General features: G+C 43.0%; 2 protein-coding genes and 1 long non-coding RNA gene across 7 annotated transcripts; all 3 read right to left on the bottom strand.

Annotated features, from left to right (window-relative positions):
• Positions 1-4,073: 4,073 nt before the first annotated feature.
• On the bottom strand, positions 4,074-6,821 carry LOC110494737 (homeobox expressed in ES cells 1-B). Its single transcript, XM_021570058.3, has 4 exons — positions 6,061-6,821; positions 5,780-5,961; positions 4,678-4,779; positions 4,074-4,344 (listed from the first exon to the last, which is right to left on the bottom strand). The coding sequence occupies exons 1-4, from the start codon at positions 6,197-6,199 to the stop codon at positions 4,237-4,239; spliced, it is 531 nt and encodes a 176-aa protein (XP_021425733.2). The 5' UTR covers positions 6,200-6,821; the 3' UTR covers positions 4,074-4,236.
• LOC149976485 (uncharacterized) lies at positions 5,207-5,582 on the bottom strand. The gene is made up of 2 exons (XR_016488086.1): positions 5,454-5,582; positions 5,207-5,334 (listed from the first exon to the last, which is right to left on the bottom strand). It is a non-coding gene; the product is annotated as an uncharacterized LOC149976485 (long non-coding RNA).
• A 171-nt stretch (positions 6,822-6,992) lies between the features above and the next one.
• Positions 6,993-23,632, bottom strand: LOC110494736 (DCC-interacting protein 13-alpha). Of its 5 annotated transcripts, none has more exons than XM_036950786.2 (22): positions 23,419-23,632; positions 22,074-22,172; positions 18,598-18,657; positions 18,148-18,219; positions 17,493-17,580; positions 17,173-17,214; positions 16,999-17,057; positions 16,723-16,869; positions 16,504-16,586; positions 16,175-16,333; positions 15,657-15,845; positions 11,780-11,822; positions 11,602-11,658; positions 11,298-11,389; positions 10,823-11,008; positions 10,435-10,487; positions 10,090-10,264; positions 9,932-9,968; positions 9,561-9,707; positions 9,183-9,233; positions 8,992-9,081; positions 6,993-8,773 (listed from the first exon to the last, which is right to left on the bottom strand). In XM_036950786.2, the coding sequence occupies exons 1-22, from the start codon at positions 23,470-23,472 to the stop codon at positions 8,618-8,620; spliced, it is 2,139 nt and encodes a 712-aa protein (XP_036806681.2). In that variant the 5' UTR covers positions 23,473-23,632; the 3' UTR covers positions 6,993-8,617. The 5 variants fall into 5 exon arrangements, with proteins under 5 accessions (XP_036806681.2, XP_036806682.2, XP_090062537.1 ...); XM_036950787.2 differs by having other exon boundaries at positions 10,435-10,484; XM_090206411.1 differs by having other exon boundaries at positions 22,041-22,172; positions 23,419-23,603.
• Between the last annotated feature and the right edge of the window lie 522 nt (positions 23,633-24,154).

The raw sequence follows: 24,154 nt of genomic DNA, 5'->3' as shown, positions 1-24,154 counted from the left end.
CAGGAGGAGACTGTGGGCAGAAAGACAGGTGTGGTTACTTAGACCTCAGTGGCTGGGTGGCTGGGCGGGTGGGAGGCTGGGTGTGGAATAATTAGGTTTTGTGTGTAGTAATGGAGGTATTGTCTTCTGTCTCTCTAGCCTGACTCTGTAAACAGAAATAAATAAAGAGCCAACCCAGGCAACTTCCCTCTCCCTCCCTCACCTCATCCCCCTCTCCTCCTCTCTACCTCCCCCTCTCCTCTCCCTCTCCTCCTTCCAGACTGGGTGTGTAATATAGGCAACCCATTGCGTATGACTACCTCAAAACTAAAACAACTGTTACATCTAATCCTAATCAGATACTGCTGACATGGCACTGACACACACATGCATACACACAACACACAAACTCACCTCTGAACCAGCAGGACTAGCGGGTGCATGTGTGTCAGAGCTATGATTGGCTGAGAGCTGTCTGTCAAAGAGGTCAGCAGGTCCATGTTTATGAAGCCACGCTTCATTACCTTAGATAGGTGTGTGTGTTCAATCTCCTGTTCTTCCTCCCTCCCTCTATACGTCCCTCTCCTCTCCACCCCGCTCTAGCCCTCTCCATCTCTCCCTGTGTTTTAAGGCCTGGTTGGGTTTCAGGGTTCTATTAACAGTTCAAAGGCAGTGTTTAACTACAGGAATTGGAACTAGCCTGCACCAACACAGCTCTAATGAGTACACACACGTTCCCCTCATGGCTCTGTCGCTGTCGGAAACAACACAAAATATTCCCATTGGGTAATAGGCTGTCATTACCATGGTAATCCTGTCTCACTTCACGTCAAAATCTGTCACCTTTCAGTCTCTTTTTCCCCCTCTCCTCTGCCCTCCCTTTCTCTCCCCCCCACCATTTTCTCAGTTTTGAATTGTTGTTGGAAGAGATCAGATCAGGCAGTGTATCATATTATATTTGTCCACCAGTTTTATTTCATGGAGGTTTTGGGTACATGGTTTCTGCAAGTAACCAGTGTCAGGCAATAATAGCATATTCATACAAAATACTTTAAACAACTTAAACAGACCGACAACCAACACAGGACATACGAAGGATACAAAGGAACACTGGCTTTTCAAGCTGCAGAAGGAGTTGGTAATTGAAGATCCAGCTGTTTCCCCTGACGAGAGGGCGGGGTCAGAGCTCCAATCAGCGATGGGACCGACCAATCAGCTGCTTGAAGAATCCAGGATTCCATTTCCTGAAATACACACACACATACAAACACACAACACAGAAACTGGGGAACGTAACAGCATGGATGGGTGTATGGATGGATGGAAGGAAGGAAGGAAGGAAGGAAGGAAGGAAGGAAGGAAGGAAGGAAGGAAGGAAGGAAGGAAGGAAGGAAGGAAGGAAGGAAGGAAGGGTATATGGATGGATGGATGGATGGTTGGATGGATGTGACAGTCATCAGACAGGATGTAAACTTCTCCTTAGGACAAGTCAATAATCAGAGAGGCCGTTGATAGTTTAACAGTGTACCATGTTATTACAGTGCCTTTGGAATGTATTCAGACCCCTTGACTTTTTCAAATCAAACTTTATTTGTCACATGCGTCGAATACAACAAGTGTAGACTTTATCATGAAATGCTTACTTACCAACAGTGCAGTTCAAGAAGAAGAAAATATTTACCAAGTAGACTTCAACTAAAAGTAAGAATAAAAAGTAACGCAGGAAGAATAACGAGGCTATATACAGGGGGCACCCGTACCGAGTCAGTGTGCTGGGGTACAGGCTAGTTGAAGTAATCTGTACATGTAGGTGGGGGTGAAGTGACTATGCATACGTAACAAACAAACAGCGAGTAGCAGCAGTGTACAGAAGGGAGGGGAGGGGGGGGGGGGGGGGTGTCAATGTAATGCACTTCACATTAGATGGCTGTAACTATAAGAGGCCTCTCTGCACTTCACATGAGATGGCTGTAACTATAAGAGGCCTCTCTGCACTTCACATGAGATGGCTGTAACTATAAGAAGCATCTCTGCTCTTCACATTAGATGGCTGTAACTATAAGAGGCCTCTGCACTTCACATTAGATGGCTGTAACTATGAGGCCTCTCTGCACTTCACATTAGATGGCTGTAACTATAAGAGGCCTCTGCACTTCACATGAGATGGCTGTAACTATAAGAAGCCTCTGCACTTCACATTAGATGGCTGTAACTATAAGAGGCCTCTGCACTTCACATGAGATGGCTGTAACTATAAGAGGCCTCTGCACTTCACATGAGATGGCTGTAACTATAAGAAGCATCTCTACACTTCACATGAGATGGCTGTCACTATAAGAAGCATATCTGCACTTCACATGAGATGGCTGTAACTATAAGAGGCCTCTCTGCACTTCACATGAGATGGCTGTAACTATAAGAGGCCTCTCTGCACTTCACATGAGATGGCTGTAACTATAAGAAGCATCTCTGCACTGCGATTTTATGAATTGCTCAGAAGTCTTATGGCTTGGAGGTAGAAGCTGTTGAGGAGCCTTTTGGTTCTAGACTTGGCCCTCCAGTACCGCTTGCCGTGCGGTAGCAGAGAAAACAGTCTATAACTTGGGTGACTGGAGTCTCTGACAATCTTATGGGCTTTCCTCTGACACCCCCTGTTATATAGGGGACTACGTACACACCCCTGAGGGGCCCAGTGTTAAGGATCAGCGTGGCAGACGTGTTGTTGCCTACTCTTACCACCTGGGGGCGGCCTGTCAGGAAGTCCAGGATCCAGTTGTTTTTTGGGTATCTGTACTTTACTATTTATATTTTTGACTACTTTTACTTCACTCCATTCCTAAAGAAAATAATATACTTTTTACTCCATACATTTCCCCTAACACCCAAAAGTACTCGTTACATTTTGAATGCTTAGCAGGACAGGGAAAATGTCTAATTCACACACTTAAAGAGAAAATCTCTGGTCATCCCTACTGCATCTGATCTGGTGTACTCACTAAACACAAATACTTTGTTTGTGAATTATGTCGGAGTATGCCCCTGGTTATCCGTAAATTAAAAAAAACAAGAAAATAATGCTGTCTTGTTTGCTTAATATGAGGAATTTGAAATTATTTATACTTTTACTTTTGATACTTAAGTATATTTGAAACCAATTTGTTTGAACAACTTTTACTTCAGTAGGATTTTACTGGGTGACTTTCACTTTACTTGAGTCATTTTCTAAGATATCTTTACTTTTACTCAAGTATGACAATTTGGTACTTCTTCATGGCACTGTATATATGGGCCTACTTCTTTAGTTCATTTGAGAGATACTGGTATCTGCCACGCATAAATGCAATTATCTGAAATTTGGTCAAACATCATATAGGCCAGTGATGAAGCAATCAAATCAAACAGCATGCACTAGAGATTTAAATATAAGTTTCTTTCTTTCTTTTAGAACTCTTTCCCTACACCTTTATACCGTCTCCTTCCTGATGCCTGCAGGGCAGGCTGCCTCCCTGCTGCTCCTTTGTCTCTACTTCCCTCAACTTAATGGCCTTGCTGTGGCTCAACTAATTCAGTCTGAAGGAGACAGATTAGTTCCTGCAGGGGCGTTTCTCAAATATTAAAATTGTCGCTAAGCAGAGATTATCTCTGTTTGCGTCCCAATTGACAGCCTATTCCATAGTGTGCTGCTTTTGACCAGAGCCCTATGGGCCATGCCCTGAACAAAAGCAGTGCACTATATAGGTAAGGGGTATTCAACTCTGACCCTACGACGTCTGGAGCCTGCTGGTTTTCTGTTCTACTTAATTGCACCCACCTGGTGCTAAATCAGTCCATGATTAGAAGGGGAAAAAAATGGAAAAGCAGTGGAACTGGCTTCGAGGTCCAGAGTTGCGTTTGAGGGATATAGGGCACAGGGTGCCATTTGGGATGAACACTTAGGGTGTTCATAGGCAACACAACACCCACTGCAAACTAAATTAATGACCTGACATTTCTTACCATGATAATTATATTTTTGGGGAAAAAGAACGTCACCAATATTGCTGCCGGATGGTGAAAAGAACATGAACGCAAATTATGAACCACTTGCAAAGGTAGGCCTTGTTGTTTGTCAATGATCTGATCTGTTTATTAAAATGTGTACATACCCTAGACAAATTGACATTTACACAATATAATATATTAGACATATACCAGAGAGAGAGTGAGAGATCCCTAGAATAAAAGTACTGTAAATCTTTTTGTGTCCTTGTTTTAGCATTAATCCTCTTCTTTGTCCTTAAGATCTGCAAAGGCTTTTTTCACCATGAGGAACTGTGACTCTCTGTGAGAACGTTTCAGCTTGGCCCTGCGGTTCTGGAACCAAATCTGTGGAGAACAGTGCATATAGAGCTCTTTAGAACAACCTTTGTGGTGTAAATAGTTTACCTTAATTTATCAACTAAAACAATGTTTTTGTATAAGACTATCCAGTAATTACTCTGCTAACAACATTTTATTAGCATGCTGTTACTTTATAATTCCGTAATTGCTTAATTGCATAGTTGAGTTCAGATGAATAAATAGCAGTCCCTATTTCACTTCTGTATTCTATTACAACGCAATAAGTAATGTGCTACTTAATAACTATTCAACATCAATTACAGTGCAACTGCACATGTATAAGAACAACCATAAGTGTTACTAGTTTATAATGCCTACCTGTATTCTGTCCTCCTCCAGTTGCAGTCTCTGTGCCAATTCTTCTCTGATGCCAATACCCGGGTAGGAGTTGATGAGGAACACACTCTCCAGGACCTCAATCTGCACGGAGCCCAAGAAGATATATCAATCATACAATCAAATTGTATTTTTTGTTATTTTCACAAAAACATCTGTCACAAAGTGAATAACATTAACTATCACAGCCCCCCAAAAAATGTGAAAACATAGGCCTACAGGATATGTCAATGAGATGTAAATCAGAAATGCTTTTTAAAAGTTGATTTATAATATCTCTATCAATCAATATTTTGTTCGTGGAATGTTATGTCACTCACTACACATGGAACCTATATGCCATTGGGCACAGTTGTGTGTAAAATTTAGAGAAACACTCTTTTCACACCACTTCCACACAGAAGTGAGATTTTTATAGAAGGTATTAGCTGAACTTACGCAGCAGGTTAGGAGAATTAACGTAGGATGTTAGGAGACTGATGTTAACGTTAGGGAAACGAGTTAGGGTTAAAGCGCCTGTCTGCATGCTTGCCATTCGAAAATGTTCAGAATAGATAGTGCATATATTAGGAAGGGATGTTGGTCTTCGTAGAGGTTTTTTTTCTCGAGGCAAGCCGAAGTTCGGAACCGAAGTCTATGCTCTTTCGTCGGTCATTGGTCAACAGTAGGGATTCTTCAATTAAGTGTTTGTTGTCATTCAATGATAGACGACTTGTTTTCATGCACATTTTTTTCACTTGAGAAATACTGCACCAAACATCGTAGTTTGATGTAAAATTGTGCGACTAAGATCTCCTCGGCAAAAACCGTCAAAAATGTATGACAGAGTTCTCGAACGATCTTAATAACTAGATTCATTTTTAGTATTTTGAGGAAGTGTATACTGGCTACAGCGTCTCAAGATGGACAAACAGCACTATTGCCGATTTTTATCGTTTTTCAGTGGTATTTTAAGGGTGTATGCTAGGAGCCAGCCAAACCGAAGCATGCGGAAGCCTTTAGCGAAAATGCTCTCCTAACCTGCTACGAACATCGCTTTGTATCAAAGTGTCATGAAAAATGTGCCTAAAAGTGTATTTTTTACCTGTGCACTACTGAATGCCGTCCGCGGCCTGCGCCCGATGTACCAATTCAATGTTCTCCTGTGGGACTCTGTAAAGTGTTTACAGTTGAGTTTATGTTCCTCTTCTTCTCTCTTAATCTCAGACGAAGACTTCGGTGATCCTTTTACTGTAATGTGACTTCTCTGTTTGGTTGTTTCCAACTCTGAAATCCAGACAGAACCCAATATAACTCAACAGACAATGACGACAGGTGTAGTCTACAACGAAATCATGGCTACAATGCAAATAAATAATATTTGACCTGTCCATGGTCGATACAGCTTCAGGGACACATTGCGTAGTTCTTGTCTGTCCAAGTCCAACCCAAGGATTCTGTCTATGGTGAAAACTGGCCGTGCGTCAACCTGCCTGATCTGGCAACTAACTGTAGATATAGCCATAGTGTCAACCAACTATCTTCTGGAAGCTGTCCGCTCAGGTTACGATTTTTAACGATTCTGGGATATATATACGTCACTAAATAAAACCGGAGGTTCTTAAAATTTAGCATATGAATTGGAGACCCCTATTCGGATTTTGGGGGTTGCAAACAGACCAAGGCATAAAGGTATTATCTCTTTAGGCAAGTAATTCCGTTTCTAATTGTCTCACTTTAACGAAACACCAGTGCCATTCTTTTCATTAAAACTACCAAGGTTGAAAATCAAACCCATTCCCACTTTTAGCCTATATTGTCATTATGCGGGGCCAGTCAAGTAACCATTTTGTAAATTTTTGCCATGGAAATATAAACGAATAACAATCCTCCAATACTATCAGGTTTAATCCTGATGAATGTTCCCTCTTCCTGCCGTTGTGATGCATATAGGACAGTGAATTATGTTGGGGCCAAACAAAAGCCGTCACAGCACCAGGTTGACATGTTGCTGGAAATCCGCGTGTAATCATTGTTCTTCCTCGATTCGACCGATTAAGAGCAGATTAGTGCTCGCTTCAGCGAACAGAACAACGGGAGCTTTAAACGAATAGCACACTTGTTTACTTTTCTCCCTGAATGGAAAGGAGGATTCCGATACACGGGACGTCCTCAATGCGCACGGGCGCACCCAATACTTTTGTTCAGACTATAAAAGTAGTCTGCTATTGTACGAAATAATATGCTTGTTTTTACAGTCACCCTTTAGTCTCGAGACACACACACACACAACCTAGGAGTTCTAAAATAAGACAGCCTTGAATTAGTGTACCTTTATTGTTGAAAAGCTATTTAAGACTGCAACAGTAATCACTGAAGTATATAGAGTAAACATGATCCTTTTTCACCCTGCATCAATAATTAAAGTGCAGTCCCCCCTATTAACATCTCAGTAACAGTTCCTAACTACTCCTTTAATCACCTTCCCCCAAAATGATAAAGTAGACTCAACTTTCATTATCAGTAATATGTCAAATCAATTCCACTTTGTTGATATGATAGTTTTTCCTGCATCATGTCACTGCAACATGTGTTCACTATGAGTTGATAAGTGATAAACTTAGTCAGAGCTCAGCACAAACTTACATAGCAATGGGTTAAGGGTGAGGAACATTTCAGACGAACTGTTCAATAGCATACATACTGTATGTAGTGCATTTCTTTATACAGAAATCTGAGAAAAACACAAACCATTTCGAAACATAAAATGGATTAACACACATAATGGGGAAAAACAAACAGTTCATAGATCCCATTTTTCCTTTTAATTGTCAATGCCCTGATTTGGAACTTTGTATTATAGTGCTGTTCTTTGTTCCAACCAATGAGATGAATACATTACACCTCAGGCACAAGGTCTGTTGGGCTATGGCAAGTAGTCTGATCCATTGAACGAGAAACCATTATTGGTGTTTGGGGTTAAATGATTAGAGATCTAAATTCTCATCTTGAAACCAAACACACTCAAACGGTTAATTGAAAAGGGTAAATATTCATTATAGAAGAAAAACAAGCGTGGCAATTCATCTTGAATGATGGGATCCAAAGCACATGCAAGCGTGTTAGCTAAATGGAAGACAACATGTATATGGTTGACATAAACAAGTATTTTATACATGTCATTACAGTATTAACATGTGCAATGTCTTCCCTCCCCCAACAAATTAATACACTCTATAATCTCTATGTTTTCTAGTATGCCAATGGTATTCAGAGTCACCCTGATTATAAAAAATAAAATAAAAGCTTAAAAGCATTAATCATCTCCTTCTACATTTCCTCTGAATACAAGTACCAGTATATAATACATGATTTACATATGGAGGATGAGAAAGATCCGGAAGGATTCTTTGAGTGTTCAGTCATTCACACACATTTATTTCTCCTCTTCTTTTGTTAAGTTTAGTGGGGTCTTAATCCATCTTTGTTTAATGTTATAAAGTCTATTTGCAGTCCAACTCCTCTGTAAAACAATGCAGGAGCCAGAGAAAAACCCATAGAGGCTAAGCCGAGGCCCAGGGTTGAGGAGCCAAGGAACCAACTCCCGCTCTAACTGCGATTTGTCACCGGATAGTACTTTGTAGTAAGACATCGCCAAGCTTGTTCAGTTGTCTGTTCAGAAAAGAACATTGGCTCAAACATAGGTGACTTTTTAACATTTATTTAACTAGGCAAGTCAATTAAGAACAAATTCTTATTTACAGTAACGGCCTACCCCTAATCCAGAAGACGCTGGGCCAATTGTGCCTGCCCTATGGACCAAAAATCACAAACAATTGCTCAAAGTCTTCTCATGTCGTCTCCTTCCATTGAAGATGATCGATTTCCGGTAGTTTGATGGTCCAAAGTAGTATCTGATGAAAGCTCTTTCCCTTCCATTCTTTTAGGCCTCCGATTCTCCCTTCTCCCGCCCCTCCGGTCCTGCATCACTGTCCTCTGATTGGCTTTTGCTCAGCACCAGGAACTGCCCATCAGCGTTAGGAGCAGGGGGGGTGGGGCGACTGGAGGCTGCGATTAAACGGCTCTGTTCCTCCAGGTCCTGTGGGTTCATTCAAATTAATTGACTCATCAATTAATCAATGAATCATTCAGTTTACTGTAACATGAGTGAACACAGAGGGTAATACAGTTATGAATATAGACCAAACACTGATCAAGATAGGCATTGATCTACAAGTCAACAAGAATAGGATAAGTACTATATTGTCAATTATTTTGGTACGGCAATGTATTGATTTGCTGGGACACTGACGCTACCTTTTCAATCTGTTTCTGTTTACTCAGCTCCTCCTGCTGTTTCTCCTTGGCCTTGTCCTGCTCCTCCTTCTTCTCTGTAGCTTTGCGATCCTGAATCAGTAAAAAAAATTGTCAAGGTCCCACATGAGTAGCTAAGATTCATCTTAAAATCTTAAATTAATTCCACTAAGACAGAGTCTCACATGTCTTACCATCTCTGAGTGGAAAGCGATCTGTTTGGCCAGCCCAACACTGTCACATATCTGAAAGGAGAACAACAACATGCAATCAGAGATAAAAAAAGAAAGAAAGAAATTAACACAGGGAACAGTAGACACATGCATATGTCTTCCTTTTGTCACAACATGAACAAAAAAATTTTTTTTGACTATAAACCGTTTTAACTGATAGTGCCATCACTATACAGACACAATATGCTTATTCCTAGAGTCAGGACTTGTTCCAAACCATGAAAACACATTTGCATGTGTGGCTGACCAGGATAAACTCCAGGCCCTAGTTATATCGTGTAACTACTGGCCCTACCAACACATGTTAGAACAAAGGCTACACAGCAGAGCAGAACTTACCTTCTCCCCATCATTGTTGGACTCAAAGATATAGCAGACGGTGACAGGTCGTCCATCCACCCTGCCTTCTGCAGTCTGCAGGACGAATCCAAACAGACGCTTGTTCTCCTGGTGGGACGAACACACCACCACACTGGAAAGAGGGAACTTGGGGAGGGGAGAATTAAAACGAAGTCATGTCTAATGTTGAGTGTAGACAGGTGTTGTGTCAGTGATGATAGGTCAATAGCCTCTAGACAGGTGTTGTGTCAGTGATGATTGATTTCACCTACCAGTAATGCTACTGAGGAAATTATATAATTGACTATCAGTAAATAGAATGCCAAACAGAAACATGTTCTAGTGGAGGTAGTGTGAGTTGGAGGACCTACCCTCAGCCGTGTGACTTGTGTCTGAGGATCGATGAGCCTGAAAACCACAAAACATCACACACAGGCACATTTATTGACTGTAAGAGCATGCTGTTAATTATGTCACACATAAAAATAAAAAGAACGCATGCACATTACTCAAAGAGCATATGTCTCACTTGAGGCAGTCGCAGGTGACCAGCAGGTGAGACTCAGTCATCCTGAAGATGTTATGTATGGCCCTGGCTGCTAGGATCTGTCTCATGGTCTCATAGATGACGTCAGAGCTGTCTGCATTCTTCACCTCCATAGAACCCAGGAAACGCACAATGAACAGCTGGTGCAGGATGGAGTCTGGATGGACACACAGAGAGAGAGAGAGAGGGGGGGGGTGACACACAAACAGCAAGCCAGACCTGACACAGACAGATAGAGAGAGGGGGGGGGGGGTGACACAGACAATGGCATGCGCACAGACACACAGCAAGACAGACCTGACACAGACAGACAGACAGAGACACTACCTTCACTCTCCTCAGGTGGAGTGTCTCCTGATTCACCAAACGGGTTGGTCCTTCTTTCAGAAACGGGGAGAAAAGAAACACAAAAATATGAATTAATATGACTGTTTTCGTTTCAATATAGCTTGAACGAGGGGCGAAACCTTCTGCAATTGCATTTTTATTATTGAAATGTGATATGAAACGAGGCAACGGGGTGCTTTAGGACCATGTGGATGCCTTCGAGCGGTTGGGTATGCTGTTTGGAGTGTTTATCCAACTGTATAATTCAAAGAAATAACTAATCTCCCCCCACTTCTAAAACCAACGTTTCGCCCCCTAACTTCAACATATACCAGGGTCTCGTCCCGCCTATACACCGTTTGGGAAACCCTGGTTAGTTAGTACCGACCTGCCCTGTCCCGCAGCCTTGGCCTGGCCTGCGTACTCCTCGCTGACTGGAGAGATGATGTCAAACTGGATGGGCGTGTCAGGAGCCACCAGGGCGTCCAATGAGAGGACAGAGAGGGCCGGTGAGGCCGTCTCAGAGCCCACTGAGCTCACACTGCTGGTCCGCGCTGCCCGGGACCGCCCTTGTCTATACAGGAGAGACGGACGTCAGAGAGAGATGGAGGTCAGAGAGGTTAGAGAGAGATGGAGGTTAGAGAGTTGGACAGAATGCAATATCATGACACCTCTAACTAGAGCAGGGTTTGTCTTAATTTAACTTACTACAGTAGGGTTTACCTTGGTTAGTCTTGATTATGTAACCACTTTATAGGCTAGAGTAGTTATCGGCTATACACTACCAAGGCCCAGAGTGTTCCATGGTCAGGAAAAACTCCTGGCTCTAATAATAATGAAGTCTCTATGATTCAGAAACGCACGTGGTCGGCCGCATACTCTCATGCCTCTGCTGGAAGGAGGGAGACGGTGTCACAGCCTCAAGAGCTGATTGGTTCACTCTGGCTGCAATTTCCTGCCAAAAGAAAGAGGGCATTTCAGCAATGAGGAAATGTGCTTGACAACAGCTCGGTAACAAAGGGAGGTGGGAGATGAGACTCACATCACAGACATCCAGCATTGTCTGGGGGAATGTCACACCATAGGGCTCACAGCTCTAATTATAGATGACAGATTGAATGATGATGATGTAAGAGCAGGGTTTTCCAGTGATTGCCGGCTACTCACCTCTGGGTTCTCACTCAGATATATCCTCTTTGAGATGTTGTTTATAGTTGCAATCCACTGAAGGAGGAGAGGAGCACAGGACAGCGTTATTAGGAGATGCGCGAATTCCATGTCTGTGCTGTATTTATACAATACAAAAATAAGATGTACAATACATTGTGACTAAAACTGTTCTCACCTCTTCACAGTCCTTTCTGCTATCTGCCTGCAATATGACCACCCTGAAACAAAGACAAAGCACCTCCGTAACTTCAGTGAAAATAGTTACTAAGTTCTAAAGGTTCATAATCAAATGAAAATGTATTTGTCACATGCGCCAAATACAAAACAGGTGTAGACCAAAACATTAAATGCTTACTTACAAGCCCTTAACCAACAATGCAGTTAAGAAAATATTTACTAAATAAACTAAAGGAATACAAAAAACAAAATAACAATAGTGAGGCTATATACAGGGGATACCGGGTCAATGTGCGGGGGTACACATTAGTTGAGATAATATGTACATGTAGGTAGGGGTAAAGTGACTATGCATAGATAAAGCAGTGAGTAGCAGCAGTGTACAAAACAAATGGGGGGGGGGTCAACGTAAATAGTCCAGGTGGCCATTTGATTAATTTTTCAGTAGTCTTATGGCTTGGAGGTAGAGGCTGTTAAGGAGCCTTCTGGACCTAGACTTGGTGCTCTGGTACAGCTTGCCGTGCAGTAGCAGAGAGAACTGTCTAAGACTTGGGTGACTGGAGTCTTTGACCATATTTTGGGTCTTCCTCTGACACCGCCAAGTATATAGGTCCTGGATGGCAGGAAGCTTGGCACCAGCGATGGTGCAGCTGTAGAACTTTGAGGATCTGGGGACCCATGCCAAAAATTCGGTATCAGGAAAAGGTGTTGTCGTGCCCTCTTCACAACATTCTTGGTGTGTTTGGACCATGATAGTTTGTTGGTGATGTGGACACCAAGGCACTTGAAACTTTTGATGTGAATGGGGGCGTGTTTGGCCCTCCTTTTCCTGTAGTCCACGATCATCTCCTTAGTCTTGCTCACATTGAGTGAGAGGTTGATGTCCTGGCACCACACTGCCAGGTCTCTGACCTCCTCACTATAGGCTCTATTGTTGTCAGTGTTCAGGCCTCCCACGGTTGTGTCGTCAACCAACTTAATGATGGTGTTGGAGTCGTGCTTGGCCACGCAGTCGTGGGTGAACAGGGAGTACAGGAGGGGACTAAGCACGCACCCATGAGGGGGGCCCCATGTTGAGGACAAGCGTGGCAGATGTGGTTGCCTACCCTTACCAACTGTGGGCGGCCCGTCAGGATGTCCAGGATCCAGTTGCATAGTGATGTGTTTAGTCCCAGGGACACCTGAGGTTAGTGATGAGCTTTGAGGGCACTATGATGTTGAAAGGCTGAGCTGTAGTCAATGAACAGTATTCTCACATAAGTGTTCCTTTTTTCCCAGGAGGAAAAGGGCAGTGTGGAGTGCAATTGAGATGGCGTCATCTGTGGATCTATTGGGGTGGTATGCGAATTGGAGTGAGTCTAGGGTTTCTGGGATGACGGTGTTGATGTGAGCCATGACCAGCCTTTCAAAGGAGTAGTAGACATTTAGGCAGGTTACCTTCACTTTTTTGGGCACAGGGACTATAGTGGTCTGCTTGAAACATGTAGGTATTACAGACTCAGACAGAGATGCCAGTTGGTCTGCGCATGCTCTGAGTACACGTCCTGCTAATCGCGGCCTTGTGAATAATTGACCTGTTTAAAAGGTATTGCTCACATCGGCATTCAGCCCGTCTGGTAGGCTCGTGTCACTGGGCAGCTCGCGGCTGGGTTTCCATTTGTAGTCTGTAATAGTTTGCAAGCCCAGTCACATTCGACAAGCATCAGAGCCGGTGTAGTATGATTCAATCTTAGTCCTGTACTGACGCTGGCCTGTTTGATGGTTCGTCTGAGGGCATAGCAAGATTTCTTAGAAGTGTCTGGATTAGTCTCCCGCTCCTTGAAAGTGTCAGCTCTAGCCTTTAGCTCGGTGCGAATGTTGCCTGTAATCCATGGCTTCTGGTTGGGATATGTACGTACGGTCACTGTGGGAATGACATCGTCAATGCACTTAATCAATTAATATTTGTATTTATTATGAATCCCCATTAGCTTCTGCCAAAGCAGCAGCTACTCTTCCTGGGGTCCAGCAAAATTAAGGCAGTTTATACAATTTTAAAACATTACAATACATTCACAACACACTGTGTGCCCTCAGGCCCCTACTCTACCACTACCACATATCTACAGTACTAAATCCATGTGTATGTATAGTGAGTATGTTATTGTGTGTGTGTATGCATATGTCTGTGCCAATGTTTGTGCTGCTTCAGTCCCCGCTGTTCCATAAGGTGTTTTTTAAATCTGTTTTTTAAATCTAATTCTACTGCTTGCGTCAGTTACTTGATGTGGAATAGAGTTCCATGTAGTCATGGCTCTATGTAGTACTGTGTGCCTCCCATAGTCTGTTTGGGACTTAGGGACTGTGAAGAGATCTCTTGTGGCATGGCTTGTGGGGTATGCATGGGTGTCCGAGCTGTGTGCCAGTAGTTTAGACAGACAGCTCGGTGCATTCAACATGTCATAAATACTCTCATAAATACAAGTAGTGATGAAGTCAATCTCTCCTCCACTTTCAGCCAGGAGAGATTGACATGCATATTATTAATATTAGTTCTCTGTGTACATCCAAGGGCCAGCCGTGCTGCCTTGTTCTGATCCAATTGCAATTTTCCTATGTCTTTTTTTGTGGCACCTGACCACACGACTGAACAGTAGTCAAGGTGAAACAAAACTAGGGCCTGTAAGACCTGCCTTGTTGATAGTGTTTTTAAGAAGGCAGAGCTTTATTTATTATAGACAGACTTCTCCCCATCTTAGTTACTACTGCAGCAATAAGTTTAATAATATACTCCTCAAAGCCATTGGATGAATCCCGGAACATATTCCAGTCTGTGTTTGCAAAACAGTCCTGTAGTGTAGCATCCGCATCATCTGACCACTTCCGTATTGAGCGAGTCACTGGTACTTTCTGCTTTAGTGTTTGCTTGTTAGCAGGAATATATAATTATGGTCAGATTTGCCAAATGGAGGGCGAGGGAGAGCTTTGTATATGTCTCTGTGTGTGGAGTAAAGGTCTATAGTTTTTTTCCCTCTGGTTGCACATGTGACATGCTGGTAGAAATGAGGTAAAAACGGATTTAAGTTTGCCTGCATTAAAGCCCCCGGGCCACTAGGAGCGCCACTTCTGGACGAGCATTTTCTTGTTTGCTTATGGCAGAATACAGCTTGTTGAGTGCGGTCTTATTACCAGCATCAGTTTGTGGTGGTATATAGACTGCTGTGAAAAATATAGATGAAGTCTCTTGGTAGACAGTGTAGTCTATAGCTTATCATGAGGTACTCTACCTTAGGCGAGCAATACTTTGAGACTACCTCAATATTAGATATCGCGCACCAGCTGTTATTGACAAATAGACACACACCCGTACCCCTCGTCTTACCGGACGTAGCTGTTCTGTCCTGCCGATGCATGGAAAACCCAGCCAACTGTATATTATCTGTGTCATCATTCAGCCACGCCTCGTGAAACATAAGATATTACAGTTAATGTAGGATAATCTCGAACGGAGGTCATCCAGTTTATTCTCCCGTGATTGCACTTTGGCCAAAAGAACGGATGGTAGAGGCGTGTTACCCACTCAACCAAGGTATTCTTACAAGGCACCCTGATCTGTACGAACGGAGGTCATCCAGTTTATTCTCCCCTGATCTGTACCTACTGTATTCCCTTCTTTGTCCCGTTTGAGGTGAGTAAATCGCTGTTCTAATATATCCAGAAGCTATTTTTCGGTCATAAGAGGCAGAAACATTACGTACAAAATAAGTTACAAATTCGAAAAAACACAAAATAGCACAATTGGTTAGGAGCAAAACGGCAGCCATCCCCCGCCGGCGCCATTATTTTTCATAAGCTGGTATTACTGGTTTATGAAGCTTTAATATGTAGTCATTTACTTCTTGCCGTCAAAGGATGTGATCTGGAAGCAGAAGCGTCGGTCCTCACAGTCCACGGCCATGACAGAGCAATTATCGATGTCCATGACCAGACCCCCAGCTACATGCCCTCGTGCCTGGCCCATCAGGTTCCCTCCCTGGGTGAAGAAGTACTGCCGCTCCCAGGAGGAAGACACTAGGCCTGTTTTACTAGGCGGACACATTCAGAAGAGAAAAGGTGGCATGGTTAAAACGTGTTGTTGTTCTGGTGCAGGTGACTGCCTTTTGGGCCCAAACTAACGTCAACGTTTTACACTACAAATTAATAGGACCAATATATATATATATATATATTTTTTTTTTTTAAATCAAGCAAGCGTTATGAACATCTTCAATAAACTGTAACCAGAGACAAAACTGCTGTCCTACCGTAGCTTGATATGGACTAACTTGAGTGGATTGATTTGAATGTATACATTTGTTGAGGTAGCCATTGCCAGGCTCGTGTGTGTGTCTGGTGTGTGACAGTGCTGTCTTACTTTCGTCTGTAGAGGTAGCCGGCCTTGCGTGTGAGGTTGCGGTTGACAGGAACCTGGCTAGGGTCGGGGTCGGGCATGTAGAGGAGGTCACTGGCCTGCTCCAAGTCCTGGATGGTCTGTTGCATTACATCTACCTCACCCTCCATCTCCCTGCGGACACTGGACACAACCACACACGCCCAGCCTTAAACACACTGCATGAAATATGACAATAATTCCATTTGGCCTAACGGAAGGCAATATGGAGCTACCACCATTGCTTACAACTATCCAATCTTCTCAGATCTCTACAAATTCCTAGGGTCTAGGAGATTCAGGTTGAAGCTTACTTCTGAACGCTGGTTCCTATGTTGGTGAGGAAATCTTCCCACTGCTGGGTGAGGTTCTCTGATCCCAGCTTGAAAAAGTTGATCTGAGAGATACAGAGATATAGACATGCTGATCAGAACATATACTGGAGACGGAGAGACAGAGAAAGAGAGAGGAGAGAAAGAAGGTGTAATCGAGAGAGACGGAAGGGAGGCGGAAGTAAGGTTGTTGTACAGTACCTGTGCCTGCATATACCCCAGCAGCGGCTCCAGAATGGCAATCTTCTTCTTGTACTGCAGAGTGTTGAGGGCTGTGAAGTAGTGCATCATGGTCTGGTGCTGCTTCTTCCTGGAGGTATACACATCCTCCATCACCTCGCCCTTCGCCTGGAGAGAAGACACGCACACAAAATGTCATGTTTAATTTGGTGAGACAGTTGTTGTTACAACAAGGTCATCTTATAATAATGAACTTCTCCAAAAATAATATTATGTTCCCAAAAACAAACCCTGTACCTTCTCGTTGTCCCTCCTTTTAGAGAGACGGCTGTATCGGTTGATGGCCATGTCATGATCTGTAGACAGAAACATGTCATGAGTGGTTATTACAATTACAACATGGGCTCATGAAATCATACCATGTCACAACAATAATTTGTTTTCATGTTTTACTGAGTAGTTCGCACTCACCATCACTGGCAATCTGGAACACTTCCTTCAGAGTCAGTATCTCTGTAGGGGAGAGAAAGATGGTTAACATCCATTTCAACTATCTGTTCACATTCTGCCACTAGTCAAGTTTACAAAGTGCCAGACGTTGGTCTAGGCTAGCGATAGTGCAGCACAGCCACCTTCAGACTCCTATTAATTTTGATTTATTTAATAGGATTTTATATGTAATTCTATGCCCTTGTCATCCCTGTGATCGGTCTCCATCTCTCATAACTGTATTTATCTCTATATAAACAGTAAAAAAAAAAAAAAAGGGGGTTTGGAATTTAGAGTCTTACCTCTTAAGTCCCTCTCCTTAAACTGGGTGATAGGGAACATCATGGCGTCAGCCAGCTGAGTGGAGAGGACTGCATGACAGGAACTCAACTGTGGGAGAGAAGAAAGGCCAGTTACATTATGGAATCTCCTCAGGGAAATGTCTCTCTCATCACAGAGGAGAGGTGGGGGAGCCTAGCAAGAAAGAAGAGAGGTACATACAGAGTGAAGGAAGGAAGGGAGGGGTTTAAATTAAGATTGAAAGAGTATGTAAGAGTGAAGGATCGGAGAGTTTTTTTTTTTTTTACCTTTAACTAGGCAAGTCAGTTAAGAACAAATTCTTATTTTCAATGACGCCCTAGGAACAGTGGGTTAACTGCCTGTTCAGGGGCAGAACGACAGATTTTGTACCTTGTCAGCTCGGGGATTTGAACTTGCAACCTTCCGGTTACTAGTCCAACGCTCTAACCACTAGCCCTCTAACCCTGCCGCCCCAAGGTTAAGACGGAGAGATGGAAGAGGTTAAGATGGACAGAAAGAAGGAAGAAGTTAAAGTGCAGTGTGAGAGAGAGTTTATAGTGTAATTAAAGAAGGTAAAGGGTAAGATAAATGTAATCCTATGTGAGCAGCAGCGTGCCACAGTGAGGAGGAGGATGAGGGCAGAGCAGCAGTTCTCACCTCGTCTATGACTTTGGCAAAATGCTGCAGGGTGGAGCTCATGACCTCGTCGTCGCTGCAAAGAGGGAAGCGCTGCAAAGACAGGCCAAAGTCCTAATGCATTTTCCATTTATATTTTAGTCGTTTGACAGACACTCTTATCCAGAGGGACCTACAATCAGAGCATTCAACTAATGTTTTAAACAAACGGGTTTCTTAGAAGATGAAAAAGAAATGCAAGCATTTCCTGACTGGAAGAAAATTGACTAGGCCCTAGTTTCTTGCCTGGTCAGGTCACATTATAAAACAAAACTCTGGGCCTTAATGATAATACCATAATTGCCAAGGTGTTTTTATGTTTGACCTGGTCCTAGTAGTGCATTAACGTGCCATAGAAAACATAACAGACAGTTCAAAGGGAAATCCATCACCCTATCATGCATACAACATGTTGACATTGTGAGAACATACCTGTTTCTCATACTCCTTCAGGAGTTTGGAGGTGAGATGGGTGGCAGCACTCAACTCATTCTGAAAAGGAGAAAAGCCAATGTAGTTTTACCTAACCGACTGTAGGAGCAACTACTTATTATTGTGTGTTTGTCTGCTTGGCCTTAACTGCATATGAGGAGGTCTGGAAAATGTCTAATTTGTAAAAAATGTTGAATAGTACAAATACAGTCCATTCGGAAAGTATTTCAGACCCCTTGACTTTTTCCACATTTTGTTACGTTACAGTCTTGTTCTAAAATTAAATTATTTTTCCTCATCAATCGACGCACAATACCCAATAACAACAAAGCAAAAACAGTTTTTTTCCCCAAATGTATTAAAAATAACTGAAATACCACATTTACATAAGTATTCAGACCATTTACTCAGTACTTTGTTGAAGCACCTTTGGCAGCGATTACAGCCTCGAGTCGTCTTGGGTATGACGCTACCAGCTTGGTGCAACTGTATTTGGGGAGTTTCTCCCATTCTTCTCTGAAGATCCTCTCCAGCTCTGGCAGGTTGGATGGAGAGCATCGCTGCACAGCTATTTTCATGTCTCGCCAGAGAAGTTAGATCGCGTTCAAGTCTGGTCTCTGGCAGGGCCACTCAAAGACATTCAGAGACTTGTCCCAAAGCCACTACTGAATTGTCTTGGCTGTGTGCTTAGGGTCATTGTCCTGTTGGAAGGTGAACCTTTGCACTAGTCTGAGGTCCTGAGCGCTCGGAGCAGGATTTCATCAAGGATCTCTCTATACTTTGCTCCGTTCATCTTTCCTTCGATCCTAACTAGTCTCTCAGCTGCTGAAAACAATGCCCACAGCATGATGCTGCCACCACCATACTTCACCGTACGGATGGTGCCAGGTTTCCTCCAGACATGACACTAGGTACGCAGGCCAAAGAGTTCAATCTTGGTTTCATCAGATCAGATAATCTTGTCTCTCATGGTCTGAGAGTCCTTTACGTGCTTTAAGGCAAACTGTCATGGGCCTTTTACTTAGGAGTGGCTTCCGTCTGGCCACTCTACCATAAAGGCCTGATTGGTGGAGTGCTGCAGAGATGGTTGTCCTTCTGGAGCGTTCTCCCATCTCCACAGAGGAACTCTGGAGCTCTGTCAGAGTGACCATCGGGTTCTTGGTCACCACCCTGACCAAAGCCCTTCTCCCACGATTGCTCAGTTTGGCTGAGCGGCCAGCTCTAGGAAGAGTCTTGGTGGTTCCAAACTTCTTTAATTTAAGAATGATGAAGACCCCTGCATTCTTGGGGACCCTTCCCCAGATCTGTGCCTCGGAACAAGACCAGACAAGACAAGACAAGACAAGACCAGACAAGACCAGACCAGACATACATATATATATATAGTGCCTTCAGAAAGTATTCACACCCCTTGTCTTTCTCCACATTTTGTTGAGTTATAGCCTGTCAAACACATAATCAACCACAAAGACCAGGTTTTGAATTACACTTTGGATGGCGTATCAGCACACACAGTCACTACAAAGATTTCACCATGAGGCCAATGGCAACATTAAACAGTTAGAGTTTATTAGCTGTGATAGGTGAAAACTGGAGAATGGATCAACAACATTGTGTTACTCCACAATGCAAACCTAAATGACAGAGTGAAAAGGAGGAAGCCTGTCAGAATACAAATATTGCAAAACATGCATCCTGTTTGCAACAAGGCACTAAAGTAACACCGCAAAAAATGTTGTAAAGAAATTAACTATGTCCTAAATACAAAGTGCTATGTTTGGGGCAAATCCAACACATCCCTGAGTACCACTCTTTATGTCATGGGTATGCTTGTCTTTGCCAAGGACTAGGGAGTTTTTTTTAATGAAAAGAAACAGAATAGAGCTAAGCACAGGCAAAATCCTTCAGGAAAACCTGGTTCAGTCTGCTTTCCAACAGACACGGGGAGACAAATTCCTCTTTCAGCAGGACAATAACCTAAAACACAAGGCCAAATATACACCGGAGTTACTTACCAAAACGACATTGAATGATCCTGATTGGCCTAGTTACAGTTTTGACTTAAATCTACTTGAAAACCTAAGGCAAGACTTGAAAATGGCTGTCAAACAATGAACAACCACCAACATGACAGAGCTGGAAGACTCAGACAGACTCAAAGTTGTAATTGCTGCCAAAGGTGATTCTAACATGTACACTCAGGGTGTGAAAACGTATGTAAATTAGATATCTGTATTTAATTTTCAATACATTTGCAAACATTTCTAAAAACATGTTTTCACTTTGTCATTATGGGATCTTTTATGTAGACGGGTAAGATAAAAAAATAGTTTAAAAAAATAATCCATTTTGAATTCAGGCTGTAACACAATAAAATGTGGAATAAGTCAAAGGACATGAATACTCCTGGATTTGCCTCCCGGATTTGCCTTTTTGGCAGCACATTCACTACCCTTTCGCAGCACAGGCCAGGGGCCTGAGACGTGATATGAACTCCCCGCCTCACATTCGGCTCAATTAGGCAACTTGAGACGCTGCTGATAGTATGCTTGCGAGATACTGGACAAAAGGCCGTTTTAAAACCATCCTGCGATTAATACTGTTTACAGACATCCCCAAAACAACCAAAAACCAACTCTCAGAGAATGAGTGCACAACTGGTAAATAGTTGCTTATAAATATGTCAGTGAGTCAGGTGGCTAGCTGCCAGCAGAGACATATTGCAATAATGTTGAAGGGCTCTGGCTAGTATTACTTAGCCAGCTAGAAGAATGAAGAAGCCAAAGCGAACGTTAAACAGAGCCTATCTCAGCAGGAGCAAAAAATACACTACTAAGTTCTCATAATAACGTTGCTCTACAGAGAGTAGGCTACCGAGACAGACAGTGATGCAGTGCCCAGTAGTGAAGCAGACTGCAATGCATGCAGAAGGGAGGGAGCAGAGGAACAGAGCCCCATGTGGGGTCCCCTGAGAAAATCTGTACTAATCTTATCAAACAAATTAGGGGGAAAAAAAACATACGTTTCAATATGAACATCTCCACGTGGCTTATGTTCCCTAAAGGCCGACATTAAAATACAACATGCAATCAACACAGTTCTGAAAATGTCATACGTTTTTGTTTTCGTTTCCAATGCTACGTGTCAGTGTGAATCCTTTCTCATATTTCCCCCCTTTCAGGGGTATGACGTTACAATTGTATAGCTAATAGGCTCTGTGTTTGTAGATGGACTGAGGTGAATGAAACTACAGCAGCCAAGGTGATAATGGCTGGGGGCATTTTTGCTGTTCCCCAAATAGCATTTAAAAAACATTTTGGTAGAAATGCAGCAAATGAGCTTCAACTTTCAAAAATGTCAGGACCTCACCAAAACCCTGGTTACAGCCCTGTTTGTATGAGTGTGCTTACTTTAAAAAAAAATGTAAAAGCCTGAACACTAACTGGCATGAACTTATCCCAGGGCTCATTGCTCACTTGTGCATCGTAGATTCTGTTCATGGCCTGGAAGAGCTTCTGGGAGTAGTTGGATATTGCAGCCGCATCCTCCTCGAACACACCGAGCAGGGAGCGCGTCTGGCAACAGGGAGAGAAAGACAGTAGATTCAGGTTAGGCCTACCTGAAAGAGGAAGCTTAGATGGCACACTTATGTCACTGTTGTGCAAAGCTAATCTGGTCCCAGATCTGTGGCTTTAGCCAATCCATCTGACTATTGTGTTCATCCCACACATCTCCTCCTGGAGAGCAACCCTTCATCAAGATTATGTTTAGCTGAATCAGGTGTGTACTGTGTAGGTTGCATAGGGCAGGATAATGAAGAATGCATGCCCAGTAGCTATCCAGGAGGCAGGGTAGCTGGGCGCCACCACTGCCATACTGTACATGTCATGCCCCAGACGCCTCAGACTAGGTCAGGGACATGTCATGTATGTGGGTGCAAGCTAGAGATCAACACTCTGGAACTGGTCTCACCGGTATATGTTGCTGCATTCTGTCAGGGGAGAGAGCCTCAGCCATAGAAATAGAATGACTAGAATGGATTGGAATATAATTAAATGGTATTTTCTATTGCCTCAGTCCCCTGACACTGCTGGACAAGCCTGTTCTGCAACAGACAGTAATGATTCTTATGACTACTGGACATGCAAGCAGTTTTGTTGGTTACTGTATCTAGGCTATATACCGTAGCTGAAAGAGGGTTTCATTAATGCCAACAAATACAAAACTAGGTGTAAAGAACATTTAACATTCACTGTACAAGTGCAGCTCTCATAGACAAGCCAAATACCAATTATAAAAGGCCTAGCTATGGTCAGACAGCCAACCCATCAACATCCAGTGGTTTGCAGCTAGAGAAGTAGCTAGCCAATAACCTCTTCTCTAGATTCTGGGGAAGTAGCGGGGTTTACTCAACTCCACGATAGGGAGGAAGTGGTGCACCCAGCTAGCCAGCTGGAGATAGGACGGTCACGTAGCTTAACCGACTAATTTGTGTGTTCAATATCATCAACAACAAGGGTGTGATGTGTGCCATGGCATTGTCTCAATAGAAACCCATTATCTAGTTACTTTTATCAGGTGGTGCAAAGGCCGATAATGCAAAAATAGCTACTACCATTGACAGTTGGCCAAATATCATGAAGCAGTTTCGCTCGTTTGCCTGGGGACCAGACATATTGGCTTTGAAGAGGCCACCTATCACCTTCTGACAGCTCTTTATTTGACGCTTGCTCAAGCGAACTAACATGTCTGGCTAGCATTCAACGCGCTCTTGCACACCACAAAGACAACAGGGAGCTACAGAGCATAGATTGAGATTACCTGCGGACTGTCCTCGAATGTCTCCTCGATCGGTAATTTATCTATTCCAGGCATGGCTATAGCTAGCTATTTCAATTCGTACGAATATGAACTGTAATCGGTCAATAAGAAATGAAATAGCTAGCCTATCACTCCCACTGAATGTTTTCCCTTTAGATCAACCTCCACACACATATCATCCTACATGCGGATATCCCGCCTTTAGAACAATTATGATTGGATAAAGTTTTTCTCGACAGATTTCATTGGTTCCTTGCTCTGGTTCCTTGCAATAAAATACATTTTGGCTCAATTTAACCGTTGTCCATAAACGATTACCAGTCTGTTTTCAGAGCCAAAAATGGCACCACCCGCTGTGCGGTTACGAAGGTGGGTGGCTATGTCTGAACAGTTTTGGATGACTTTTTTTTCCATCTATCTTGTTTCCATGGTTAGGATTATGTTTTTTGTTGCAATTTGCAACCAAACAACAGCATAGGTTTAGGCAAAACTTTACAAAACATTAAGAACACCTTCCTAATATTGAGTTACACCAACACCTTCAATTAGTCTGGGCATGGACTCTACAAGGTGTCAAAAGCATTCTGCAGGGATGCTGGCCCATGTTGACTCCAATGCTTCCCACAGTTATGTCAAGATGGCTGGATGTCCTTTGGGTGGTGGACCATTCTTGATACACACAGGAAAGCGCTGAGTGTGAAAAACCCAGCAGCATTGCAGTTCCTGACACAAACCT

The sequence above is a fragment of the Oncorhynchus mykiss genome, chromosome 17, assembly GCF_057628025.1.
Source record: "Oncorhynchus mykiss isolate SJ-2025 chromosome 17, ASM5762802v1, whole genome shotgun sequence".
NCBI classification, from domain to species: domain Eukaryota; kingdom Metazoa; phylum Chordata; class Actinopteri; order Salmoniformes; family Salmonidae; genus Oncorhynchus; species Oncorhynchus mykiss.
This window is presented reverse-complemented; position numbering and strand designations above follow the sequence as displayed.

Bases quoted from the DNA above. Each gene is read 5' to 3' on its own strand.
- LOC110494737 (XM_021570058.3), bottom strand. From the start codon at position 6,199: ATGGCTATATCTACAGTTAGTTGCCAGATCAGGCAGGTTGACGCACGG. The intron at 5,962-6,060 runs GTCAAATATTAT...TCTGGATTTCAG, and splicing joins GCTGTATCGACCATGGACAG to AGTTGGAAACAACCAAACAG. The intron at 4,780-5,779 runs GTAAAAAATACA...GGCTCCGTGCAG, and splicing joins CGGCATTCAGTAGTGCACAG to ATTGAGGTCCTGGAGAGTGT.
- LOC110494736 (XM_090206411.1), bottom strand. From the start codon at position 23,472: ATGCCTGGAATAGATAAATTACCGATCGAGGAGACATTCGAGGACAGT. The intron at 11,659-11,779 runs GTGAGAACAGTT...CTCCTCCTTCAG, and splicing joins GCAGAAAGGACTGTGAAGAG to TGGATTGCAACTATAAACAA. The intron at 11,390-11,601 runs GTGAGTAGCCGG...TTCTTTTGGCAG, and splicing joins ATCTGAGTGAGAACCCAGAG to GAAATTGCAGCCAGAGTGAA.